Below are 21,864 nucleotides of genomic sequence, written 5' to 3'. Positions count from 1 at the left end.
CCAGCTGGGTTGGAATCCAATTCCTGGATCTTTATGGAGATTCTCCATCATCATGGTTGTCCCAAAGGTGCTTTTGCAAAAGGCCACTGGACTTCCTTTGTTTTCCCTGGAAAACGTTTCACTTCTCATCCAAGAAAGGTATTCTCAGTTCCTTGAGAATGAAAAGTGAAATGAAAAGCGAAACGTTTTCAACGAGAAACGGAAAACGCCAAGAAAGTCCAGTGGCCTTCTGCAAAAGCATCTTTTGGGGAGATCCAGTTCCTAGAATTTCTATCACAGATGGCCTTTGCTTACAGAATGTCCACTTAAGGGCAGATCCTGGAGGAGATCAAATATTCCAAGCAGGCAGCGTGTCAGCGTTCCAAGTATCATGTAGAATTAAATCAGAATCCAAGGCAAAACGAACCTTAAAGTTCCAATTTAATAAAGCAGACATCTTAGCACATCTGTGTTAATCCCAATACTGGAAATGACATCAGAATCCCACCCAGTTAAAAGTTCATGATCTCGTCCCCACACCCACAATCCATCACATGGTCCAATCTTCTTCTTCCACGCTGGCATCCACACCCAGCTTCTTCTGGCCAGGTGTACTGGTGCGGAGACAAAGGATGACCTTGGCTTCTAATAAAGAATGAAAACAATACATTCCACAATCCTACTCCTATTTATTCCCCCCTCCTGTAAACTATACTAATGAAACAGCATATTGAAATAAGAGAAAGTGTGGCAGGCCAAAATTCTAAAAGGAATATAATTGCAGGTCTGACACAGTGTCTAATTCAGAAATGTCCTGAAAACAAAGGGGGGGGGGAATGCAGATTGATCGCTACTAACATTGTCACTTTACTCATCCCAACCGAGTTTGCAAACTTAGGATGCAAATGAAAGATCAGCAGAAAACTTAGATCTAAACCAGGGGTCACCAACCTTTTGGACGACGGGGATCACTACATTCATAATTTTAAATCCCCTGGACCATGAATATGATTTTTAAAAAAAAGATAAATAGTATTTAGTGCAATATAAAAAAATGCAAATAACTTTTTTGCAGACCACCAAAATTTTCTCGCGGACCTCCAGTTGGTGAGCACTGGTCCGAAACATTGACCTGCAATTATGGTTTATTTCTTTTCATCTTTTATTGCGCCGAGGGCATCTGAAATTAGAAAATCTTCCACTTTTTAAATCTGTCCACATCGCTCTTTCCCCTTCCTACTCACTCTCCATCTGTCCCCGTTTCTTTACTACAGGCTGGGAAGCCCAGATTGCCAGATTCCGACAAAGCCATTTTGGATATCCTAGAACACGACCGCAAAGAAGCGCTTGAGGATCGCCAAGAGTTGGTCAATAAGATCTTTAATCTCCAGGAAGAGATCCGTCATGCAGAAGATCTCCGGGATAAGGTAAAATAGAATTCAGGTTTGTCCTAGATCAGATATCAGCAACCTGTGGCTCTGGAGCCACATGTGGCTCTTTCATCCCTCTGCTGCGGCTCCCTGTCACCAGTTGGCAGCATAATTTTGAGAGGAGTTTCTGGTTTTGAGGGGGAAGGAAGGCACGCCAGGAGGAAACTCTATGGCAAGGGGCGGGTTTTCCAGTCAGCTCCACAATTGATAGGGCTTTCAGTTAGGACAGGTAAGAGGAAAAAGGATGCTGTGCTAGGAGGAGACTCTATGGTGGGAGAACTGGATTTCTGGTCGGCAGGGGAAAAAGGATGCTGTGCTAGGAGGAGACTCTATGGTGGGAGAACTGGACTTCTGGTCGGCAGAGGAAAAAGGATGCTGTGCTAGGAGGAGACTCTATGGTGGGAGAACTGGACTTCCAGTCAGCAGAGGAAAAAGGATGCCACACTAGGAGGAGACTCTATGGTGGAGGAACTGGACTTCCTGTTGGCTTCAGAATTGAACGGAGGACTTTCTGTTAGGACCTTTGTGGCTCTTTGAGTGTTTAAGGTCGCCAACCCCTGTCCTAGATCTATCTAATTTAGAGCCTCAACCTGCTTATCTAGATACTCTTTTGATTGGTATTGTTTGGATTCCTGGGTTACCCAGAGATCGTCTGTATAAGAGTATGAACCAACTCCCTTTCTTACATGCCATGCAGGATTCCTGTCTACAGGGACATCTCCACCAACGTTAGGAGTTAGCATGCTTTGAAGCAAGGTCATAACCTGTAGATTCAAAGCAACATCCTCTCAAACTCTCCTCCCTTTTGCAAGCTGTCAAGGTGAAGCAGTAGTTTGCAGAGGGGAGTTCTACGTTTTGGGACAGGCTCTCGGGGTTCCAAATAGCACCCAAAATTAAATCGCAGTCCGAGGCAAAGGATTCCTCAAAGTTCCAATTTATGAAGAGAGTCATGTTGGCACATCTGGGGAAACCCTGAATCTGAAAGCTTCCCGGTTTTCCCCACCCAGTTGAAAGTTCAGGATCTTGCCCCCACACCCACCCAGTCCATCCCATGGTCCAATCTCCCACTGCCATGCTGGCAGGTCCACCCATCCAGTTCCGGTCAGGTGCAGAGGTGCCGAGGCAAAGGATGACCTTGGCTTTCTAGAAAGAATGTTGTTATGGCTACATATCATCTAACTCTGTACAATTCCCCCCCTCCCATTTTCCCACCATAGAAAATGCATAGTAAGCTGAGGTGGTGCAGTGGTTAGAGTGCAGCACTGCAGGCTACTTCAGCTGACTGCAGTTCTGCAGTTCGGCTGTTCTAATCTCACCGGCTCAAGGTTGACTCAGCCTTCCATCCTTCCGAGGTGGGTGAAATGAGGACCCAGACTGTGGGGGCGATATGCTGACTCTGTAAACCGCTTAGAGAGGGCTGAAAGCCCTATGAAGCGGTATATAAGTCTAACTGCTATTGCTATTGCTATAGTAGAATAATAGACAGTGTGGCAGGCCAGAGATCCAAACGAAAAGGTGACTGCAGGCCTGACATAGGCTGGATCTTGATGGACCATCATCTTCGTTTATTTCCTTGTAGTACCTTGAAGAGAAACAAGAACTGGAGTTAAAATGCTCGACTCTGGGGAAAGACTGTGAGATGTACAAGCATCGCATGAACACCGTCATGCTACAGCTGGAAGAGGTGGAGAAGGAGCGAGATCAGGTGCTTGAAAATGACCGAGGAACCTCTGGGGAGATGTGGGCGGCGAAACCCCATGGAATTTCATTCCATTGATTGAGCTAACTCCCTTTTCATTTACTGGAAGCAGGGAACATCTTTAAATGTGCACGGCGCACATATAAAAGAGCAAGATGAAACAATACACAACTATTAAAAGCATTAATTCACAAAGCCCTGGGGTGGAATGTAGTTGGTTCAAACCATGTGATGGATGGCGGGCTTCCCATTGAAGGATATGATGCTCTTGAGTTCTGAGCTGCATAAACGGAGGGATAGAATCAAGATCACGTGAAGGGTTAATACCACTTTATAATGCCTTGGTAAAGCCACACTAAGAATACGGCATCCAGTTTTGGTTTTCACAATGTAAAAAAGATGTTGAGATTCTAGAAAGAGTGCAGAGAAGAGCAACAAAGAGGATTGGGGGACTGGAGGCTAAAACGTATGAAGAACGGTTTCAGGAACTGGGTAGGTCTAGTTTAATGAAAAGAAAGACTAGGGGAGACATGATAGCAGTGTCCCAATATCTCAGGGGTTGCCCCAAAGAAGAGGGAGTCAAACTATTCTCCAAAGCACCTGAAGGCTGGACAAGAAGCAATGGGTGGAAACTAATCAAGGAGGGAAGCAACCTAGAACTAAGGAGGAATTTCTTGACAGTTAGAATAATTAATCAGTGGAACAACTTGCCTCCAGAGGTTGTGAACACTGGAAGTTTTTAAGAAGATGTTGGATAACCATTTGTATGAAGTTGTGTAGGGTTTCCTGCCTGGACTAGAAGACCTCCAAGGTCAACTCTGTTATTCTATTCTATTCTATTCTATTCTATTCTATTCTACTCTACAATACTCTACTCTACATCTTATTCTATCCTATCCTATCCTATCTTCTATTCTATTCTATTCCATCCCATCTATTCTATTCTATTTTATTCTACTCTATTCTATCTTATTCTATATGAGTCCTTCAGTAGCTTTTCCATGGTGTTGAACTCTTGTTGTTTTTCCTCCGAAGGCCTTCCACTCCCGGGATGAGGCCCAAATACAATATTCCCAGTGCCTGATTGAGAAGGACAAACACCGGAAGCAGATTCGGGAACTGGAGGAAAAAAACAATGACCTGAGGATTGAAATGGTCCGGAAGGAAGCGTGTATCATTAACCTGGAGTGCAAACTCAGACGCCTCTCCAAGGACAACGGTTATGACCAGGTAAGTTGTACCTCCCGCTGCTTTTGGTTTGGGTGTCCCAAGTCAGAAGACATCCAGTGAAGGTTGAGAAGGTCCATCTTACAGGCTCCGTTTCCTGATCAATGTCCTAGATGAATTCAATTCATCGATGGGGGCGACTTGCTTCCAGAAGTTGCGGATGCTCCATCACTGGAGGCTTTCAAGAAAAAGATTGGAGAGCAGCTTGTCTGGAATGGTAGAGGGTCTTGAGCAGAGGGATGGACTAGAAGACATCCAAGGTCCCTTCCAAGCCTTTTGTTCTATGTTCTAGATGGAACTGGCCAGTTTTTAAAACCCATCCTCTTCTTTCTCGCGCTCTACATGGGGCAGCCCTTGAAGAGTATTCGGAGACTTCAACTCATCCAGAACGCAGCCGCGCGAGCGATTGTGGGTGCACCTCGGTACACCCACGTTACACCTATCCTCCGCGAGCTGCACTGGTTACCGATCAGTCTCCGGATACGCTTCAAGGTGCTAGTCGTCACTTATAAAGCCCTTCATGGTATTGGACCTGGGTACTTGAGAGACTGCCTGCTGCCAATTACCTCCCAAAGACCTATTAGATCTCACAGGGTTGGCCTCCTCTGGGTGCCATCTACCAGCCAATGCCACCTGGCTATTACCCGGGGGAGGGCCTTCTCTGTGGCAGCTCCGGCCCTCTGGAATGAACTCCCCGCAGGGATTCGGACCTTCACCTCTCTCCAGGCCTTCCGAAAAGCCGTCAAAACCTGGCTTTGCCGGCAGGCCTGGGGGTGATGAGTTCCCTCCCCTCTCGACATGTATGGTTGTGCGACTGTTGTTTACTTTTATTATTTGTATTTTGTTTTTTATGCTCCCCCTTTTTCCCCCTTGAATTGTTCGCCACCCTGAGTCCTCCCGGAGAAGGGCGGCATACAAATGATAAAATTCTATTCTATTCTATTCTATTCTATTTCTTCCAGAGTTTGCCACGGAATTTGCCCTTCACCGTGATTTCTCAGATGCTGGAAACCTCCAGGCCCAAAACCAACAGCCAAGAGGCAGATGACTCTTCAACTTCTGAAGAATCCCCCGAAGACAGCAAATTCTTCCCCTTGGATCCACCTCAGTTTAGGAGAAGATTAAACATTAAGGGCTTCCAGGTACGATCCGTGGTGGGGATGGAGGGCTGGAGGACAATCTTTGGATGAGATAGTCAGCACCCCTGCATAGTTCAGACTGGTTTCCAGCTCGCTGAAGAGGGTTGGACTGCGTGATCTGAAGACCCCCTTCCAACTCTTCTCAATTTTCAATCATTGGTTTAACTCCTGTCTTAAGCAGTGGGTTGGACTAGAAGACCTTCAAGGTCCCTTCCAGCCCTCTAATTCTGTGACTTTATGATTCTAACATGTAGCTCCTTAGTGATCCTTAGATTTCGTACCATGTTTGGATGTCCCCTTAAGAGTTTTGTAATCTCTACAACATCTGTTCCTCATCTCTCATGTTTCCTGGCTGTTTTCTTCTTAAATTCATAATAGTGCAATTAGTTTTCCAAGACACCGGAGCGATCTCGTAATTAGAACACGGATGCTTCCGTTCCAGAGGAGAGGCGCAAATTCACTGCTTACCATGGGCAGCGTGTACGAGATGCCGTTCTATGGGGAATGTGAACACACACGGCCCAATTTCACATGGATTGCTTGCTCTCTTTCAGCCTCCAAGAACAAAATCCCCCATCGGTACGAATCGGACGCCAGATCTCCAAGGTCAGAGGAAAGAAAAACTCACGTCCTTGTACATGATGGCTTTTCAGATGCCTCCTTCACAATTTCAGTTCTTGCCTTTGTTCCAAACTAAGAGTTTCCAGTTTCCCAAAAGGGTTTTTTTTTTCAAAAAAACAAAAGCCTCATCCTCCTCTTTCTGATAGTAAACGCTTTCCAGCAGCACTCGAAATGGGCAGGGGATTAGGACAATATTTAGTTCCCGTTCCTCTAGCCAGAAGGTTCCCATCAAAGATGTAGATTGACCAAATTCAGGTCTTCTCTGCTGTGGTTATTTTGAAAGGCTTCCCATCGTTGTGCTCATAATAACCTTGCTGCAGAGAACAATCTTCCATAGGTCTTGCCTAGCTCATGCGTGAATGAAATCACATAGATCAGAGGGGTCAAACTCGATTTCATGGAGGGCCGCATCAGAGTTGTGTTTGACCTTGGAGGGCCAGAGGGTGTGTGGGGTGTGGCTGGGGGCATGACCATGGTGGGTGTGACATGGGGCTCATGCCAAGGGCACCTGTGGTGGCCAAGTGCTAAGGCAGGACTTCCCTGATACCCTCACTCATTCTCATTATAATCTTCCTTCCTTCCTTCCTTCCTTCCTTCCTTCCTTCCTTCCTTCCTTCCTTCTCTTCTTTTTCCTTCCCTCTTCATTCTTCCTTCTCCTTTCTTCTTCCTTCCCTCGTTCCTTCTTCCTTCCTTCCTTCTCTTCTTTTTCCTTCCCTCTTCATTCTTCCTTCTCCTTTCTTCTTCCTTCCCCTCGTTCCTTCTTCCTTCCTTCTCTTCTTTTTCCTTCCCTCTTCATTCTTCATTCTCCTTTCTTCTTCCTTCCCCTCATTCCTTCTTCCTTCCTTCCTTCTCTTCTTTTTCCTTCCCTCTTCATTCTTCATTCTCCTTTCTTCTTCCTTCCCCTCGTTCCTTCTTCCTTCCTTCCTTCTCTTCTTTTTCCTTCCCTCTTCATTCTTCATTCTCCTTTCTTCTTCCTTCCCTCGTTCCTTCTTCCTTTCTTCCTTCTCTTCTTTTTCCTTCCCTCTTCATTCTTCCTTCTCCTTTCTTCTTCCTTCCCCTCGTTCCTTCTTCCTTCCTTCTCTTCTTTTTCCTTCCCTCTTCATTCTTCATTCTCCTTTCTTCTTCCTTCCCTCGTTCCTTCTTCCTTCCTTCCTTCTCTTCTTTTTCCTTCCCTCTTCATTCTTCATTCTCCTTTCTTCTTCCTTCCCTCGTTCCTTCTTCCTTCCTTCCTTCTCTTCTTTTTCCTTCCCTCTTCATTCTTCATTCTCCTTTCTTCTTCCTTCCCCTCGTTCCTTCTTCCTTCTCTTCTCTTCTTTTTCCTTCCCTCTTCATTCTTCATTCTCCTTTCTTCTTCCTTCCCCTCGTTCCTTCTTCCTTCCTTCTCTTCTTTTTCCTTCCCTCTTCATTCTTCATTCTCCTTTCTTCTTCCTTCCCCTCGTTCCTTCTTCCTTCCTTCCTTCTCTTCTTTTCCCTTCCCTGGAGATCTATGGGCTGGTCCTTGAGATGGAAGAGCCACTGCTGCTAGTGAAGCCCCACCCTAGCTCTGGATTAAAAGGCAGAGGGCAGAGATGAATAGGTGTGCAGAAGACAGAGGGGAGAGGAGAGCAGTGGAAATCTATGGGCTGGTCCTTGGGATAGAGGAGCCACCGCTGCTAGCAGAGCCCCATCCTAGCTCTGGGGATAAAAGGCAGAGATGAATAGGTGTGCAGAAGGACAGAGGGGAGAGGAGAGCAGTGGAGATCTATGGGCTGGTCCTTGAGATGGAAGAGCCACTGCTGCTAGCGAAGCCCCACCCTAGCTCTGGGGATAAAAAGCAGAGGGCAGAGGTGAATAGGTGTGCAGAAGACAGAGGGGAGAGGAGAGCAGTGGAAATCTATGGGCTGGTCCTTGGGATGGAGGAGCCACCGCTGCTAGCAGAGCCCTATCCTAGCTCTGGGGATAAAAGGCAGAGATGAATAGGCGTGCAGAAGACAGAGGGGAGAGGAGAGCAGTGGAAATCTATGGGCTGGTCCTTGGGATAGAGGAGCCACCGCTGCTAGCAGAGCCCCATCCTAGCTCTGGGGATAAAAGGCAGAGATGAATAGGTGTGCAGAAGGACAGAGGGGAGAGGAGAGCAGTGGAGATCTATGGGCTGGTCCTTGAGATGGAAGAGCCACTGCTGCTAGCGAAGCCCCACCCTAGCTCTGGGGATAAAAAGCAGAGGGCAGAGGTGAATAGGTGTGCAGAAGACAGAGGGGAGAGGAGAGCAGTGGAAATCTATGGGCTGGTCCTTGGGATAGAGGAGCCACTGCTACTAGCAGAGCCCCATCCTAGCTCTGGGGATAAAAGGCAGAGATGAATAGGTGTGCAGAAGACAGAGGAGAGGAGAGCAGTGGAAATCTATGGGCTGGTCCTTGGGATGGAGGAGCCACTGCTGCTAGTAAAGCTCCACCCTAGCTCTGGGGATAAAAAGCAGAGGGCAGAAGTGAATAGGTGTGCAGAAGACAGAGGGGAAAGGAAAGCAGTGGAAATCTATGGGCCAGTCCTTGGGATGGAGGAGCCACTGCTGCTAGTAAAGCCCCACCCTAGCTCTGGATTAAAAGGCAGAGGGCAGAGGTGAATAGGTGTGCAGAAGACAGAGGAGAGGAGAGCAGTGGAAATCTATGGGCCGGTCCTTGGCATTCGCTGGCTGGGGAATTCTGGGACTTGAAGTCCAGACATCTTCAAGTTGCTAAGGTTGAGAAACACTGCCCTAAATGAACTGTTGTAAGTTCAGGACCGCCCTTAAAAAGCCAGAAGGCTTTGCAAGCCTTCTTTGCGCGAAATGATGCGTATGGCACAACTGAAAAGCCAACACCTCTGTTGCTTGCCTTTCTCTCTGACCCTCTCCGCTTTTGCAGTCCTTCAAAGCCACAACGAAGAGAAGGTTGAGACCATCCAGAGCTACCCTGAAGCATCTTCCCAACCCATCTCCATCAACAACTCCACGGGCAGCTGCGAAGTGAACAAAATTGTAAGGAAGTTGAAAGGCTGGTCTTTCTTTGTTCACCCAGTTGTGGGGTATCCTTCTTCCTCTGTTTGCAATTCCGGAAATTGAAGTGTTTTTACTCCACAACTTCCTGTGTAAATGCTTGAATACGATTTCTTTTCCTGCGTGAATGTTACCGTGTTTCCCCGAAAATAAGACAGGGTCTTATTTTCTTTTGATACCCCCCCCTTCCCAAATAAGTGCTTGGGCTTATTTTTAGGCAGGTCTTATTATTATTATTTGATTAAAGGGTTCCACCACAAAACCACGGAGTACAAAATCGCGCTCGACGAAAGCGCGCATTTGACGTCATCACAGTGCGACGAAAACATCGCGCTGTGATCGAAAAATGTAAAAATAAAGCAAAAACCTTACCCTAACCCCCCCAAACCTAACCCTAAACCTAACCCTAAACCTAACCCTTAACCTAACCCTAAATCTAACCCTAAACCTAACCGTTAACCTAACCCTAAATCTAACCCTAAACCTAACCCTTAACCTAACCCTAAGTCTAACCCTTAACCTAACCCTAAATCTAACCCTAAATCTAACCCTAAACCTAACCCTAAACCTAACCCTAAACCTAACCCTTAACCTAACCCTAAATCTAACCCTAAACCTAACCGTTAACGTAACGCTAAACCTAACCCTAACCCTTAACCTAACGCTAAACGTAACCCTAACGCTCTAAACCTAACCCTAACCCTTAACTTAACCCTAACCCTAACCCTAAACCTAACCCTTACCTTTATGTGAATTGGCTTGCTTTAATTTTAATTTTATTTCAATTTTTAATTTTTTTCGTCGCGCTGTGATGACGTCACATGCGCGCTTTCGTCGATCGCGATTTTCTCCTCCGCGGTTTTGACGGGTCACGGATTAAAGTTTTTAAACTTTTCTATTTTCATAACATATAATCAGATGTATACTATTACATAACCAACATCATATTGTATTATTAAATCCATCTTACCAACAACTCCCCCCCCAAAATTATTGGCTCTTCTGCTCTCCATACACCATATTTGTACTTTATCCATCACTTTCTTCTCCCTCTCTCCTCCCCCTCCCTCCCTCCTTTCTTTGTCATCCTTCTCTTCTCTACTTCTCCTTCCTCTCTCCTTCTCCTCCCTCCCTTTACCATTCCTCCTTTCTCTCCTCCTCTCTCCCCCTTGCCCTCTCTCTTTTCCCTCTCTTCTTCCCTTACCTTTCTCCTCTACTTCCCACTCTTCATCTCATTTACTTGGTGTATTTCAGCTTCTGGGCGAGCTCCCTTTTATGTTGATGGTATTTATAATCCTTCTTCAATATGCATATTTAATTTTTTCTCCTCTTTTTTTAGTAAAAAAAAAAGAGTGATATAACAGAAAAGTATACATATATAGTCATTGTGCTTTTAACCACCACCCCCAACCTAATTTTGGTCAAGCTGTAGATCAGGTCTTATTATTTTTGAGGTTCAGGAGGCGGCGAGTGTGGCCACCTCATGGCTGCTGCTGTGTTGCGCATCGCTGGGCCTTCCCAAAACTAAGAAAGGCACACTGAGATTCTTCTAAGCAGATTTACTGTTCCTCACCGGTAGACAGCACTCTTGCCAAACTAAAGCAGACAACTTTCACCATAAAGACCTATTCCGGGAACCATTGAGGAGGAGCTGTCTTCATCCTCTTTCTCTCACACAAACTATGTTGTCTCTTCCTCCTCTGGAATTCACTCCCTCCCTCCCAGGAAATCCAGAGGGGGGGGATTATTTTTGTCGACTTTCTCATTTTTGGGACAGAGCTGCAAAGCTGACCCTGCTTCATTTCTGGACTGAGAAAAGATCTCGTGAATTCTTCTTGTAAATATCACCAAAACTATTGAAGGATCTACTTCTGCTTGTAAGGAAAGGATGTATTTGTCTGCACCTACGGGGGAAACCCAGCTCAGTCTTTCTGCAAGAGCTCACACATGTATGCAGACTAAAAGATTGGTGTCAACAGCGGGAGGGATGCTTAAAATCACTCCCCAAAGTCTCCGTACAGGGGGGGGGGGAAATCTATTTCTATGTATCAGCTCCACTCGATGGCTGCAGGTTTGATGACAACGGAGGCCTCTGCAAATATCGCACAGTTGCCTTCGTATCTTTCTTTTCACAACGCTTTTAATTATACATGCCCCATATTTGCTTGTTGTGCTTTCCGATTGATTCCCCCCCCCCTTTTCCAGGGAGCCTTTCTTCGTGTGCGTTGAGATTGCTCAAATTGTTTTGATAGACTTGTTCCATTCCTTCGGCTGTTTGTAATGTTTGACAAGGCCTTGTCTGTTTGTTTTCCTTGTGCGGTGCTGCTGTAAGCCGTCTTAAGCTGCCTCTGTTGTAGACGGCGGAGCCTCGCAATCCTATTAAATAAATATAAATTAAAATAATCTTCCCCCCCACCACCACCCTCACCCCCATCCCTCCACCAACTCTTGAACCCGAGGAACTGATTTCATGGCTTAAATTGAAGTCATTGGGGGAGAAGGAGGAAGGAGGGAAAAAAACACCCCACCCATTAGTTATTATGTAAATCACTGCTCCGAGATGAATAGACTGCCATATTCCGCTTAACAGATACCATATCACAAGCTTACCGTTACTGCTGGAAAAGAATCCAAATAGGAAGCTGTTGAAATATTCAACTCTGCCTAATGTGCAAACTGCACACACAACTTGGCTGCGGTGGAAACAGCCACCGTATCACTCTGGGCTTCTGGCAGATGTATTTGGAATGCATTTATGCATCCGTGCTCCTCCATACATGCATTCATTCCCACGTCCACCGACACACACACACTCTCACACACACACAGAGACACCTTTTGCTCCGTGTGATTTCTTTCCCGCTTGCCTTATAAAATGGGTTATCAGCTTTTCATGACAGCCCCCATCCTAAATTCTGTTCCTAATTCCGAATGGAATGAAAGGACTCGGATGAAAGCCACAAAGAGTAGGAAAACTTTTGGGGCTCCCCCCCCAAAAAAACCCCAAGAAAGATACATTGCGGTTCTTCTAAATCAGTGGTGGGTTGCCAATTTTATTACTACCGTTTTGGGGGGGCGCGTGCATGGGCAAAAGCGTCCAGGCAGGTAGGCGGAGCCTCCCACCGCTGTTACTATTGGTTCACCCGATCCGGGTCGAACCGAGAGCAACCCACCTCTCTTCTGAATAGATTCCTTTATTGTGTCTCACCTTCAGGCAGGAATCTTGCCAGACTAAAGCAAACTATTTGCCCTGTTAAACGTATACTCTGGGAACCATTGAGGAGGAGCTGTCTTCATCCTCTTTCTCCCCCACAAACTGTATTGTCTCTTGCTCCTCTGGAATACAGCCCCTCCTTTCCTCCCTCCTGGGAATCCAGACCGCATTCCACGACAACAACAGAATATTAAAGCTAGTAGATGCAGAAGCTCTGATTTGTTTTCCTCCGAGGCAGGAAACTCATCATCATGATTGCCCCCGTTGACGATTTCAGTTTGTTTCTTTTCTCGTCCTTCCCTTCTGAAACCCAGCAAACCCTGAGATATCGCTGTGCCAGCATTATGTCCACCACTCCGGAGCCTCCAGGAAATGATTCCATCCTCCGACGGAACAAAGATGTCCCACACTCAAGGTAAATGTCCCTTGGCCAACTGGGGAGAAAGGAAGGGCCTATGTGAACCAGGAAACTTGGATGAAAACAGGGATGGGCTTCAAAAATTTTAGCAAGGGGTTCTCTGCCTGGTTGTTGGGTGGGCATGGCCTAGTCATGACCACGGTGGCATGGCCTAGTCAGCCTTCCGCACCACAGAGGGGGACATTTTTGCCCTCCCCAGGCATCGGAGGCCCTCTGGAAGCCAGCAACCTACTGTCCTTCTGCTTTTGAGTCCTCTTCTCTTTCCAGGATTTGGTCTAAAATCAATGGTCCCCACAGATCAAATACTGGGTTCCACCACAAAACCGCGTTCGACTAAAGCGCGCTCGACGAAACCGCGTAGCTGACGTCATCACAGGGCGACAACAGCGCGGAGACAGAAGCACGCTGTAAACGCTAAACCTAAACCTAACCCCCCTAAATCTAATCCTAAACCTAACCCTAAACCTAACCCTTAACCTAACCCTAAACCTAACCCTAATCCTAACCCTAAACCTAACCCTAACCCTAACCCTAACCCTTAACCTAACCCTAAACCTAACCCTAAACCTAACCCTAAACCTAACCCTAACCCTAACCCTAACCCTAACCCTAACCCTTAACCTAACCCTAACCCTAACCCTAACCCTAACCCTTAACCTAACCCTAAACCTAAACCTAAACCTAACCCTTACCTTAACTTGAATCGGCTTGCTTTCAAAGCGCTATTTAAAGCGCCCTTCTTTCTCCGCGCTTGCTGTTGTTGCTCTGTTGATGACGTCAGCGACGCGGTTTAATCGGGCGCGCTTTAGTCGCGCGCGGTTTTGTCGTGCCACGACGTCAACCATCTAGATGTATCCTCCAGACAGACAAATGTTGAGCCTTATTTCCCTGGATCCTTTCCCCAACCCAATTCCTACCTCCAGAAACTATCCCGGCCTGATGGAGGAGGAACTCAAATACGAGATGATGTGGTGTCATTTCTCCACTCCGCCTTGAAGGCGATTACAACCTTCCTGAGTTCCATTACCTTGAGCCAATTTAAAATCTGACGTTAAACTTTCTTTTAAAAAAAAAAAGAAATCAGGAAATTCAATCACAAGTATCTTAAGTGAAAGTTTAGAGGCAGGAGGAAGACGCAGGAGAGAGTGACCATGTTCGGCCCATTCCAGACAGCAGGTAACTACCGTGTGCTGTCAAAGGCGTGTAGGGATCGTAAGTTTTTATTCGTCCAAAATGAAAATATGCAGTGGAAACTGCCTTCTCCTGGTCGTGCAAGAGGAAGACATTTACTATACGATTTTACTGATGGTATAACATGATCCGAGGTAAGCGTGATCATTTATTCAATGTTTTCCTACCTCCGTGGAGCGTTCCTCGATCTGATTTACTGGGACAATTTTAAGCGCTGAGTTAGACCTTTTTCACAAGCGCAGGTAACATTCGTCTGACGTCTGGAAATAAAAAAGCAGCCAGTTTCAGGGGGACGTGATTGGAAGAAGGCACGGAACGGGTTGGCATATACAATCCTCAACCCCTACAGCAGAGATCCATCTTCTCTGTGGGAAGTTATGGTCCCTGCAGGAGCCATTCCGAGTACAAAAAGTGAACCCAAAAGAGATTTATACACATTCCTTCTCCTTGCCTTCCAGTCCCAGCCTCCAGAAGCTTCGTTTCCTTTCCAAAAATTAGGAGCGTTGTGTGTAACATGTAGTTCGGCCTCCAACGTCATGAAGGAAGCGGTCGATCGTGAAGTCACTTCCTTTTTTTCCCTACTGCCTTCAAAGGTGGTGTCCATTCCTCTCTAGAAAATCTAGTGCAGGTGCTAACATTAGCAAAAGAGGACACACACACACACACACACACACACACACACACACACACGAGGCAGGTGCATATGGCTGTTTTCTAACCTAGGCTTCGCCAGCTGCACGAAGCTGAGTCCTTGTCCCGATAAACCCCTTTTATTTAATTGACAGTGAATTCCTCTCCAGCAAAGTATTTCCTCTCCCACAGTCTTCCAAGATAGTTCACAATTACCGACCTTTATCAGGCTTGGACAGTGGCCAGGTCGATATCTTTTCAGACTCTACCGCAATACTTGGCAAGAACGCAGGAATGAACTAATGGTCTCCTGCAAACTCCACTCCCCTTTCGCTCCTCTTTTATTTCCCCTGAGAGGGGCCATTCACCGTCCACCTGTGACCTCACTCCCAAGTCGACCCTTGTTCCTTAGCTGTTCCCGTTGTCTGGCAACTCTGCGCATGCGCACACTGGGAACAGGCTCCAGCTGTTCCTCTGCCTCACTGATGTCTGACTCCGACGGCAGCTGATAACTGTCAGACGGCTCTGGCCCCCTCTCTGCCTCCGACACAGAGCCCTCATCAGAGCCTTCCCCAGACTCCAGGACTGGCCCATCTTCCTCCCCAACCTCCTCACTGTCCGAATCTGTTGCCAGCTCTTCTGGCCGCTGGTGGGCCGCAACAGGCTGGGTGTGTGGAATAAAATATCCCAATGGGTTTGCTTGCATTTGGTAAAGTGATCGATGCAATTTTACCGTTGCGCTCACCTCAAAACCCTTCTCCTTTCAAATAATAATAGTCATAATAACCGCAACACGGTTCCAAAAGAATAGCAGAGCCATCTGTGCAACAGATGTGTCATATTTCATAGGCAAGAGCTGGAAATGATAAGAAGAGCCAAATCTTCTTCTTTGGAGAGCATCATAACATCTTCCCAGGGCCTGATGTCTCCTTTTTGTTACCCCGGTTTTGTGTCCCACTCTTGGTGCCACCTTTTCCAATCTTGCCTCCTTCCCTTCACCCACCATCTGTCTCTCTTGGCGCCTGCTCACTCTCCCTTGGCCACCTTTGGCCCCTTCCTCCATCAGAGAAGTTTTTATTTGGGCTACCTGCTGAGGGATATTAAGATGTGCAAACGAGACACTTGTGGAGAGAGAGACAGAGAGAGACAGAGAGACAGAGAGACAGACAGAGAGAGAGAGAGAGAGAGAGAGAGAGAGAGAAATCAGTATCTATTTCTTCATTCCAGTTTGACTGAAGAAGATGACAGTTTTGGCTGTGATGCTCTGGAATTAGAAGGTAAGAGATGTTTGGAAGATGTTCTTCTTTTTAAAGACTAGCGTTCTGAGTACAGTCACATCATCCGGTGGACAGAGATGATCTTCTGGACCTTATTTAGACCTCATAATTCTTTATGAATGATCTCTGTCTGAAATGTTGCCCAGTCCTACTCCAATTTAAAGGTAAAGACCTATCAGAAGAATAACAAATTGTCCATCCGCAGTTCCTACTTGTCAGGATATTCCTGGTCATTTGGGACATCTTCATGTAGGCCTTTTGCAAACGGTAGAGTTGTAAGCCAACAGCTTTCCTCTAGAAGGTCTTTCAACTTCTCAATCCCGACAAGGTCAGCCAGAAGTTTGCTGCTATGTAGAAAGGAACATGGATGGATCCATAAAGTTCATGAGAAGATCACCAGGAGACCAACTGATTTGGAAAGACTCCTTACCCTGTTTATTTTCTCATTGAACCCAATGAGAATCCATCCAGGCAAATGTATCAAGTCCTGTCTATATTTCAATCCGTTATTCCTTCTTTTACTCTTTCTTTGAGAAGGATATTTTTCCCTCCATTTCATGAATTTATTTATTCCATGCTTCCTTTTCCAGATGATGTCCCTGACAGATATTCCTCATTACCTTCCTCCTCATCTTCCCACCATTCTGAAGGGCTGGATCTAGAACAAGTCAACTCTATTTTCAGAAAGTTCTCTCTGGAAAGGTATGGTGTGACTTGCAGTCGGCTTTAGGCACTCCACAAAATGGGATTGTAAAATTCCTTTTTTCTTGGATTGTACCATTACTGGGGGGGTTACTGTAGAAACAGTGGTCACCAATTTCCCATGAGAAAATTTTGATGGTCCTCAGGAAAATTATTTGCATTTTTTTATATTGCACGAAATCCGGGGTCCTCAAACTACGGCCCCTGGGATGGATACGTGCAATGAACGCTTGTGTTGCTGCAGAGAGTCTCCCCCTTCGGGGTCTTTTTGTGGGGGTCGGAGGGGGGCAGAAATTCCGACTTGGGGTCTGCTTCGGCCTCCTGGTGGGGGGCTTTGGGCGAAGGTTGGAGGGAAGCACCGCTGGTGGCGAAGAGCCGGAGGGCCTCGTTCCAGTGGGACTGCATCATGGCCTGGAATTGGCTGACCATCTCAGCCCGCTGAGCCTCCAGGCACCAGTCCCTGGCCTTGAACTCCTGCAGGTCTTTCCTCTGCTTGGAAAGCCCATGCTCCTAGTCCTCAGTGAGGTGCTTCTGCTGAGCCTCCTTCTCGGTCCAACTTGAACTGAACTGTTTTGCCAACTCTTTCTCCTGGTGGCTGCTTAGCTCCAGCAACTGCTTCCTGTTGGAGCCCTAAGGAGCCCGGGCGGGGAGGCGAGGAGTTGCGAGTAGAGGCTGGCAAGGCGCCCCTTAACTTGAGTGGCATCAAGTTGGCCACACCCACCCAGTCACACGATCATCTAGCCACGCCCACCCAGTCGGTCATTAGGCAGATCCTATTAATTTAATTTAATTTAATTTAATTTAATTTAGAGCCGAGGTGGCGCAGTGGTTAAATGCAGCACTGCAGGCTACTTCAGCTGACTGCTAGATCAGCAGCTCAGCGGTTCAAATCTCACCGGCTCAGGGTTGACTCAGCCTTCCATCCTTCCGAGGTGGGTAAAATGAGGACCCAGATTGTTGTTGGGGGCGATATGCTGACTCTGTAAACCGCTTAGAGAGGGCTGAAAGCCCTATGAAGCGGTATATAAACCTAACTGCTATAATTTAATTAACCACATTTATATGCCGCCCAATCCTGAAGGACTCCGGGCGGCTTATGAAAATAAAGAGAAAAAAAATTTATTAGTGGTCTGCAGGATTTAAAATTATGAATTTTGGTCCCTGAGGTCCGAAAGGTTGGTGAGCCCCATCATAGGGAATGAGGTACCCCTCCTGATCATCCGCAGCATCCAGAAAAACTATTCTTTCATTCTTCTGAAGAATACATGAGTTCGCGTAAATTCATTTTAGCTCAGAAAGACAGAGAAATAAAGCTCGGCGGGTGGAGAGACTTGAAATGATTTGCAAGTTCCAGATGCTGATTTTCCAAGCTAAATTTTGAAAGGCCATCAAGCTTTTTTGCCCACAGATATTTCAGAAAGCCCGTTGCCCTCATTTCGTTTCCTGCTGGGTCGCATCCCGAGTCTGAGTTAACACCGTGCCGAATTCTATTTGTGATTTCACTCCATTTTTCTTTTTTTGTGGTCCAAGTTCCAGCTGCTTAGAGAAGTTGTTTTAAATTTTTCTCGCGGCTCTTTTGGAAGCCACCTCGCGACTGGAAGGGCTCCAGAGAGCAGCACCTAATGTAGTGTTCAGTCCCATGTGTTTCTAAATTTCCCGCTGCCTCTCCTGGCTTTAGGCAAAAACCCTCAGATGCAACTTCGGTTTAGACGAGACACATAATTGCGGTCAAGAACGAAACTGTGAACATAGCAGATGGTTTGTGGGTGGCCTGCAAAGAAGTCAGACCCTTCCTCCATAGCTATGTCCCAGAATTTGAAAGCCTTAAAGTTTTCCTCCTCCTCCTCTTCTTGTTAAAATGTTTTTATTTTTCATTTTCATACAGTCACATATATACTGTGCATAACCGGGGCCATACAACATTAAACAATAATCACAGCAGTTCCTCTTGTCAACAATACCTCCAGAAATATAAATAAAATAAAACTCAAACGCAAACTCAAATAGAAACCCAATATACCTCTTCCGCTCTCCAAACACCTCTTTCTTCCGCCCCCCTCCAACTTACTATCTTCCCTCCATCATTCCCCTCTACCCTACTTCCCCTCCCCCTCTACCACTCCTCTCTCCCAATACACTCCCTTCCTTCCTTCTCACCCTCCCTCCCATCCTCTCTCCCGCCCTCTCTCCCCCTCTTCCTTCTATCCCACTCCTCCTCCCCTTGGTGTATTTCTACTATATGTCAATGTATTCAGCTTGTCCTATTTTTACGGAGAAATTAAAGAGAAACAGTATACATGTGAAGTCGCATAACGTTGAAATCTAACTCATAGTATATGTCCCCCCCTCCCCTCCCCTCCCCCCTAACACCCCACCTCCCTCCCCCCCACCCGACTTCCCAGAGCCCGTACACGGTATAGATTTTTAACAAACACAGTCTAAAATATATTGAGACAAAAGAAATTAAAAAAAGAGGTTAATAACATCTCTACATTGATCTTAGCTTCTTCCTGTTACACTAACTTTGAACAGTTTAACTCATTCCTGATCCTAAGCGTAGGTCTGAATGAGCGAATCCTTGGCTCATCTCTTGAAGGCCTTGGCAAGCATCTGAGATACATCGATGCCACTGTCCCATTTAGCCTAGCAACTGCTGGTTCCCCCCCTCCCCCATACCCTTTTCAGCCCCTTCTCAGGGTGATCTGAGAAGGTGAGAAGGACCTGTCCCTCCTTTTTTAAAAAAATGTTTTTTATCGAACACAAATTAAAACTAGTGTAACTGTCCTGGCGAAATCTTTGCCCTACATGCCAAGATATCAAGTTATACATCATAACCACCCTGCTTTTTAACATTTGATCTATTCCGTATTTACAAATATAAAAACATCATATTTCCAACCATATTGCTTTGTTTTCATCTTATACATTTCCACCATTAATAGTTTCATACGTAATTCTAATCTCCGTTCTATAAATCTTAGCCATTGCTTATTTGGGGGGGAGGGGGGGTCTTTCCTTTTTTTGGTTCCAACCATCGATAAAATTTATCCCAGATCTTATAATATTCTGATTCGTCTTTATTCTTCAATTCCATCGTCAATTTATCCATTTCAGCGCAAGTCAGAATTTTCCTAATTATTTCCCCTTCCTGTGGAATTTCCCTGTTTTTCCAATTTTGGGCAAAGACCATTCTTGCTGCCGTAATAATATGTATTGTTAAGTAAATTACCCCCTTTGATATATTTATTGTTTATAATTCCCAAAAGAAATGGTTCTCGTGTGAATTCTATTCCCTCTCTGGATATCTCTATCAGCCACGTTTGGATTTTCCACCAATATTCTTTCTTTTTTGTTAATTGAAAATTTTTGGGAAAAAAACTTTTACAAATGTTTACCGCCCCCCCTGCCCTCCCTACCCGAACCCCACCAACCTTCCCCCCCCACAACTTTCCAGAACCAATACAGAGTATAAATCATTAACAAAGATGTTCTAAAATAAACTTAAAGAAAGTTAGTATCATCTTTCATTTGAGCTTTAACTCCTCTTTGCTAGGCTAACTCTAAACAGATTATATCATTCCTTGTTTCTTCAGTCATAAACTATCTGGAATTTCTTAGTCCCGTATTTATTTTGAATATAATCAATCCATCTTCTCCACTCCAGTTTATATCTCTCATTTGAGTGGTCCTTGAGATATGCTGATATTTTAGACATCTCTGCTAAGTTTGTTACTTTTAATGTCCTTTCTTGAATAGTAGGCAAATCTTCCTTCTTCCAGTATTGCGCCACCAACAGTCTTGCTGTGGTTATTAAATACAAAATCAAGTTAGTCTCTATAACAGTACAATCAGTAGTTATACCTAACAAGAATAACTGAGGGGTAAACTTTATCCTTTTTTAAAGAACATTTTGCATAATCCACCATGTTTTTATCCAAAATGCTTTTACCTTTTTACAAGTCCACCATATATGGTAATATGTAGCATCAACGCAATATTCTTTTTGGCACCACCCCCACATGTGGCAGTACGTGCCTGATTCACAATCACATTTCCAACAATTTGGCACTGCATTTCTAAACATTTTGGCTATTCCCGCGGGTGGAAGATGCCACCTATAAAACACTTTATATATCTAGGAAATTCCAGATAGCTTATGATTAAGATCAGAAATGATACAAATTGTTTATAGTTAGCCTAGCAAGGAGGAGCTAAGCTCAATTCAAAGATGTTATTAACTCTCTATTTTCTCTTTAAGTGTATTTTAAACTGTTTTTGTTAAAGATTTATACCTTGTATTGGTTCTGGGAAGTCAGGGTGGGGGAAGGTTGGGGGGGTGGGGGGGAGAGGGGGGAGGGAGTGGAGCTTAGTAAGTTGGAGGAGGGATGTTGGATGATTGTACATGTATACTGCTATTTTTTCTTTTTTATGTATATTGAAATGGAATTATAAATACCATCAACACAAAAGGGAGTTGCTCAGAAGCTGAAACACACCAAGTGAATGAGAGGAAGAGTGGGAAGCAGAGGAGAGAAGAAAGATAGGAAGAGAGGGACAGGAGAGAGGGGGAAGACGAGGTGTACAAGGAGGAGTGGTAAGGGGAGAGAGGAGAAGGAGAAAGGAAAGGGAGGTAGAGTAGAAAATGATGGAGGGAAGACAGGATGTAGAAGAGTGGGAAGCAGAGGAGAGAAGAAAGATAGGAAGAGAGGGACAGGAGAGAGGGTGAAGGGGGAAGACGAGGTGCATAAGGAGGAGTGGTAAGGGGAGAGAGGAGAAGGAGAAAGGAAGGGGAAGTAGAGTAGAAAATGATGGAGGGAAGACAGGATGTAGAAGAGTGGGAAGCAGGGGAGAGAAGAAAGATAGGAAGAGAGGGACAGGAGAGAGGGTGAGGGGGGAAGACGAGGTGTACAAGGAGGAGTGGTAAGGGGAGAGAGGAGAAGGAGAAAGGAAGGGGAGGTAGAGTAGAAAATGATGGAGGGAAGAAAGGATGTAGAAAGGGGGAGGAGAGAGGGGGAAGAAAGTGTCGGATAAGGTATAAATATGGTGCATGGAGAGCAGAAGAGCCAATAACTGTTTTTTTCCCCCCCTTTGGTAGTTGATGGTAAGATGAATTGATGTAAGTACTTAATAATACAACATGATATTGACTATGCAATAGTATACATGTGATTATATGCTATGGAGTTTATTTAAAGGTAGTATGATTGTAAAAAAAACGTGGCACGACAAAACCGCGGTCCAGTAAAGCGCGCCCGATTAAACCGCGTCGCTGACGTCATCAGCAACACGACAACAGCGACCGCAGAAAATAAGGGCGCTTTAAAAAG

At 45.6% G+C, this 21,864-nt stretch overlaps 1 protein-coding gene across 1 annotated transcript in view; it reads left to right on the top strand.

Annotated features, from left to right (window-relative positions):
• Positions 1 to 21,864, top strand: part of CARD11 (caspase recruitment domain family member 11) — a gene marked incomplete at its 3' end in the record, with an annotated part of 55,562 nt that overhangs the window by 21,834 nt on the left and 11,864 nt on the right. The window contains 9 exon segments of the mRNA XM_087728927.1: positions 1,254 to 1,406; positions 2,989 to 3,114; positions 4,144 to 4,338; positions 5,298 to 5,477; positions 6,029 to 6,080; positions 8,975 to 9,087; positions 12,634 to 12,734; positions 15,786 to 15,835; positions 16,426 to 16,537. Coding sequence (XP_087585053.1) covers positions 1,254 to 1,406; positions 2,989 to 3,114; positions 4,144 to 4,338; positions 5,298 to 5,477; positions 6,029 to 6,080; positions 8,975 to 9,087; positions 12,634 to 12,734; positions 15,786 to 15,835; positions 16,426 to 16,537 — 1,082 coding nt within the window.

The sequence above is a fragment of the Thamnophis sirtalis genome, unplaced genomic scaffold, assembly GCF_051295495.1.
Source record: "Thamnophis sirtalis isolate CommonGarterSnake01/CBP01778 unplaced genomic scaffold, rThaSir2_p1.2 scaffold_14, whole genome shotgun sequence".
NCBI classification, from domain to species: domain Eukaryota; kingdom Metazoa; phylum Chordata; class Lepidosauria; order Squamata; family Natricidae; genus Thamnophis; species Thamnophis sirtalis.
The sequence above is the reverse complement of the archived record's forward strand: the minus strand, read 5'-3'. Positions and strand labels throughout refer to the sequence as shown.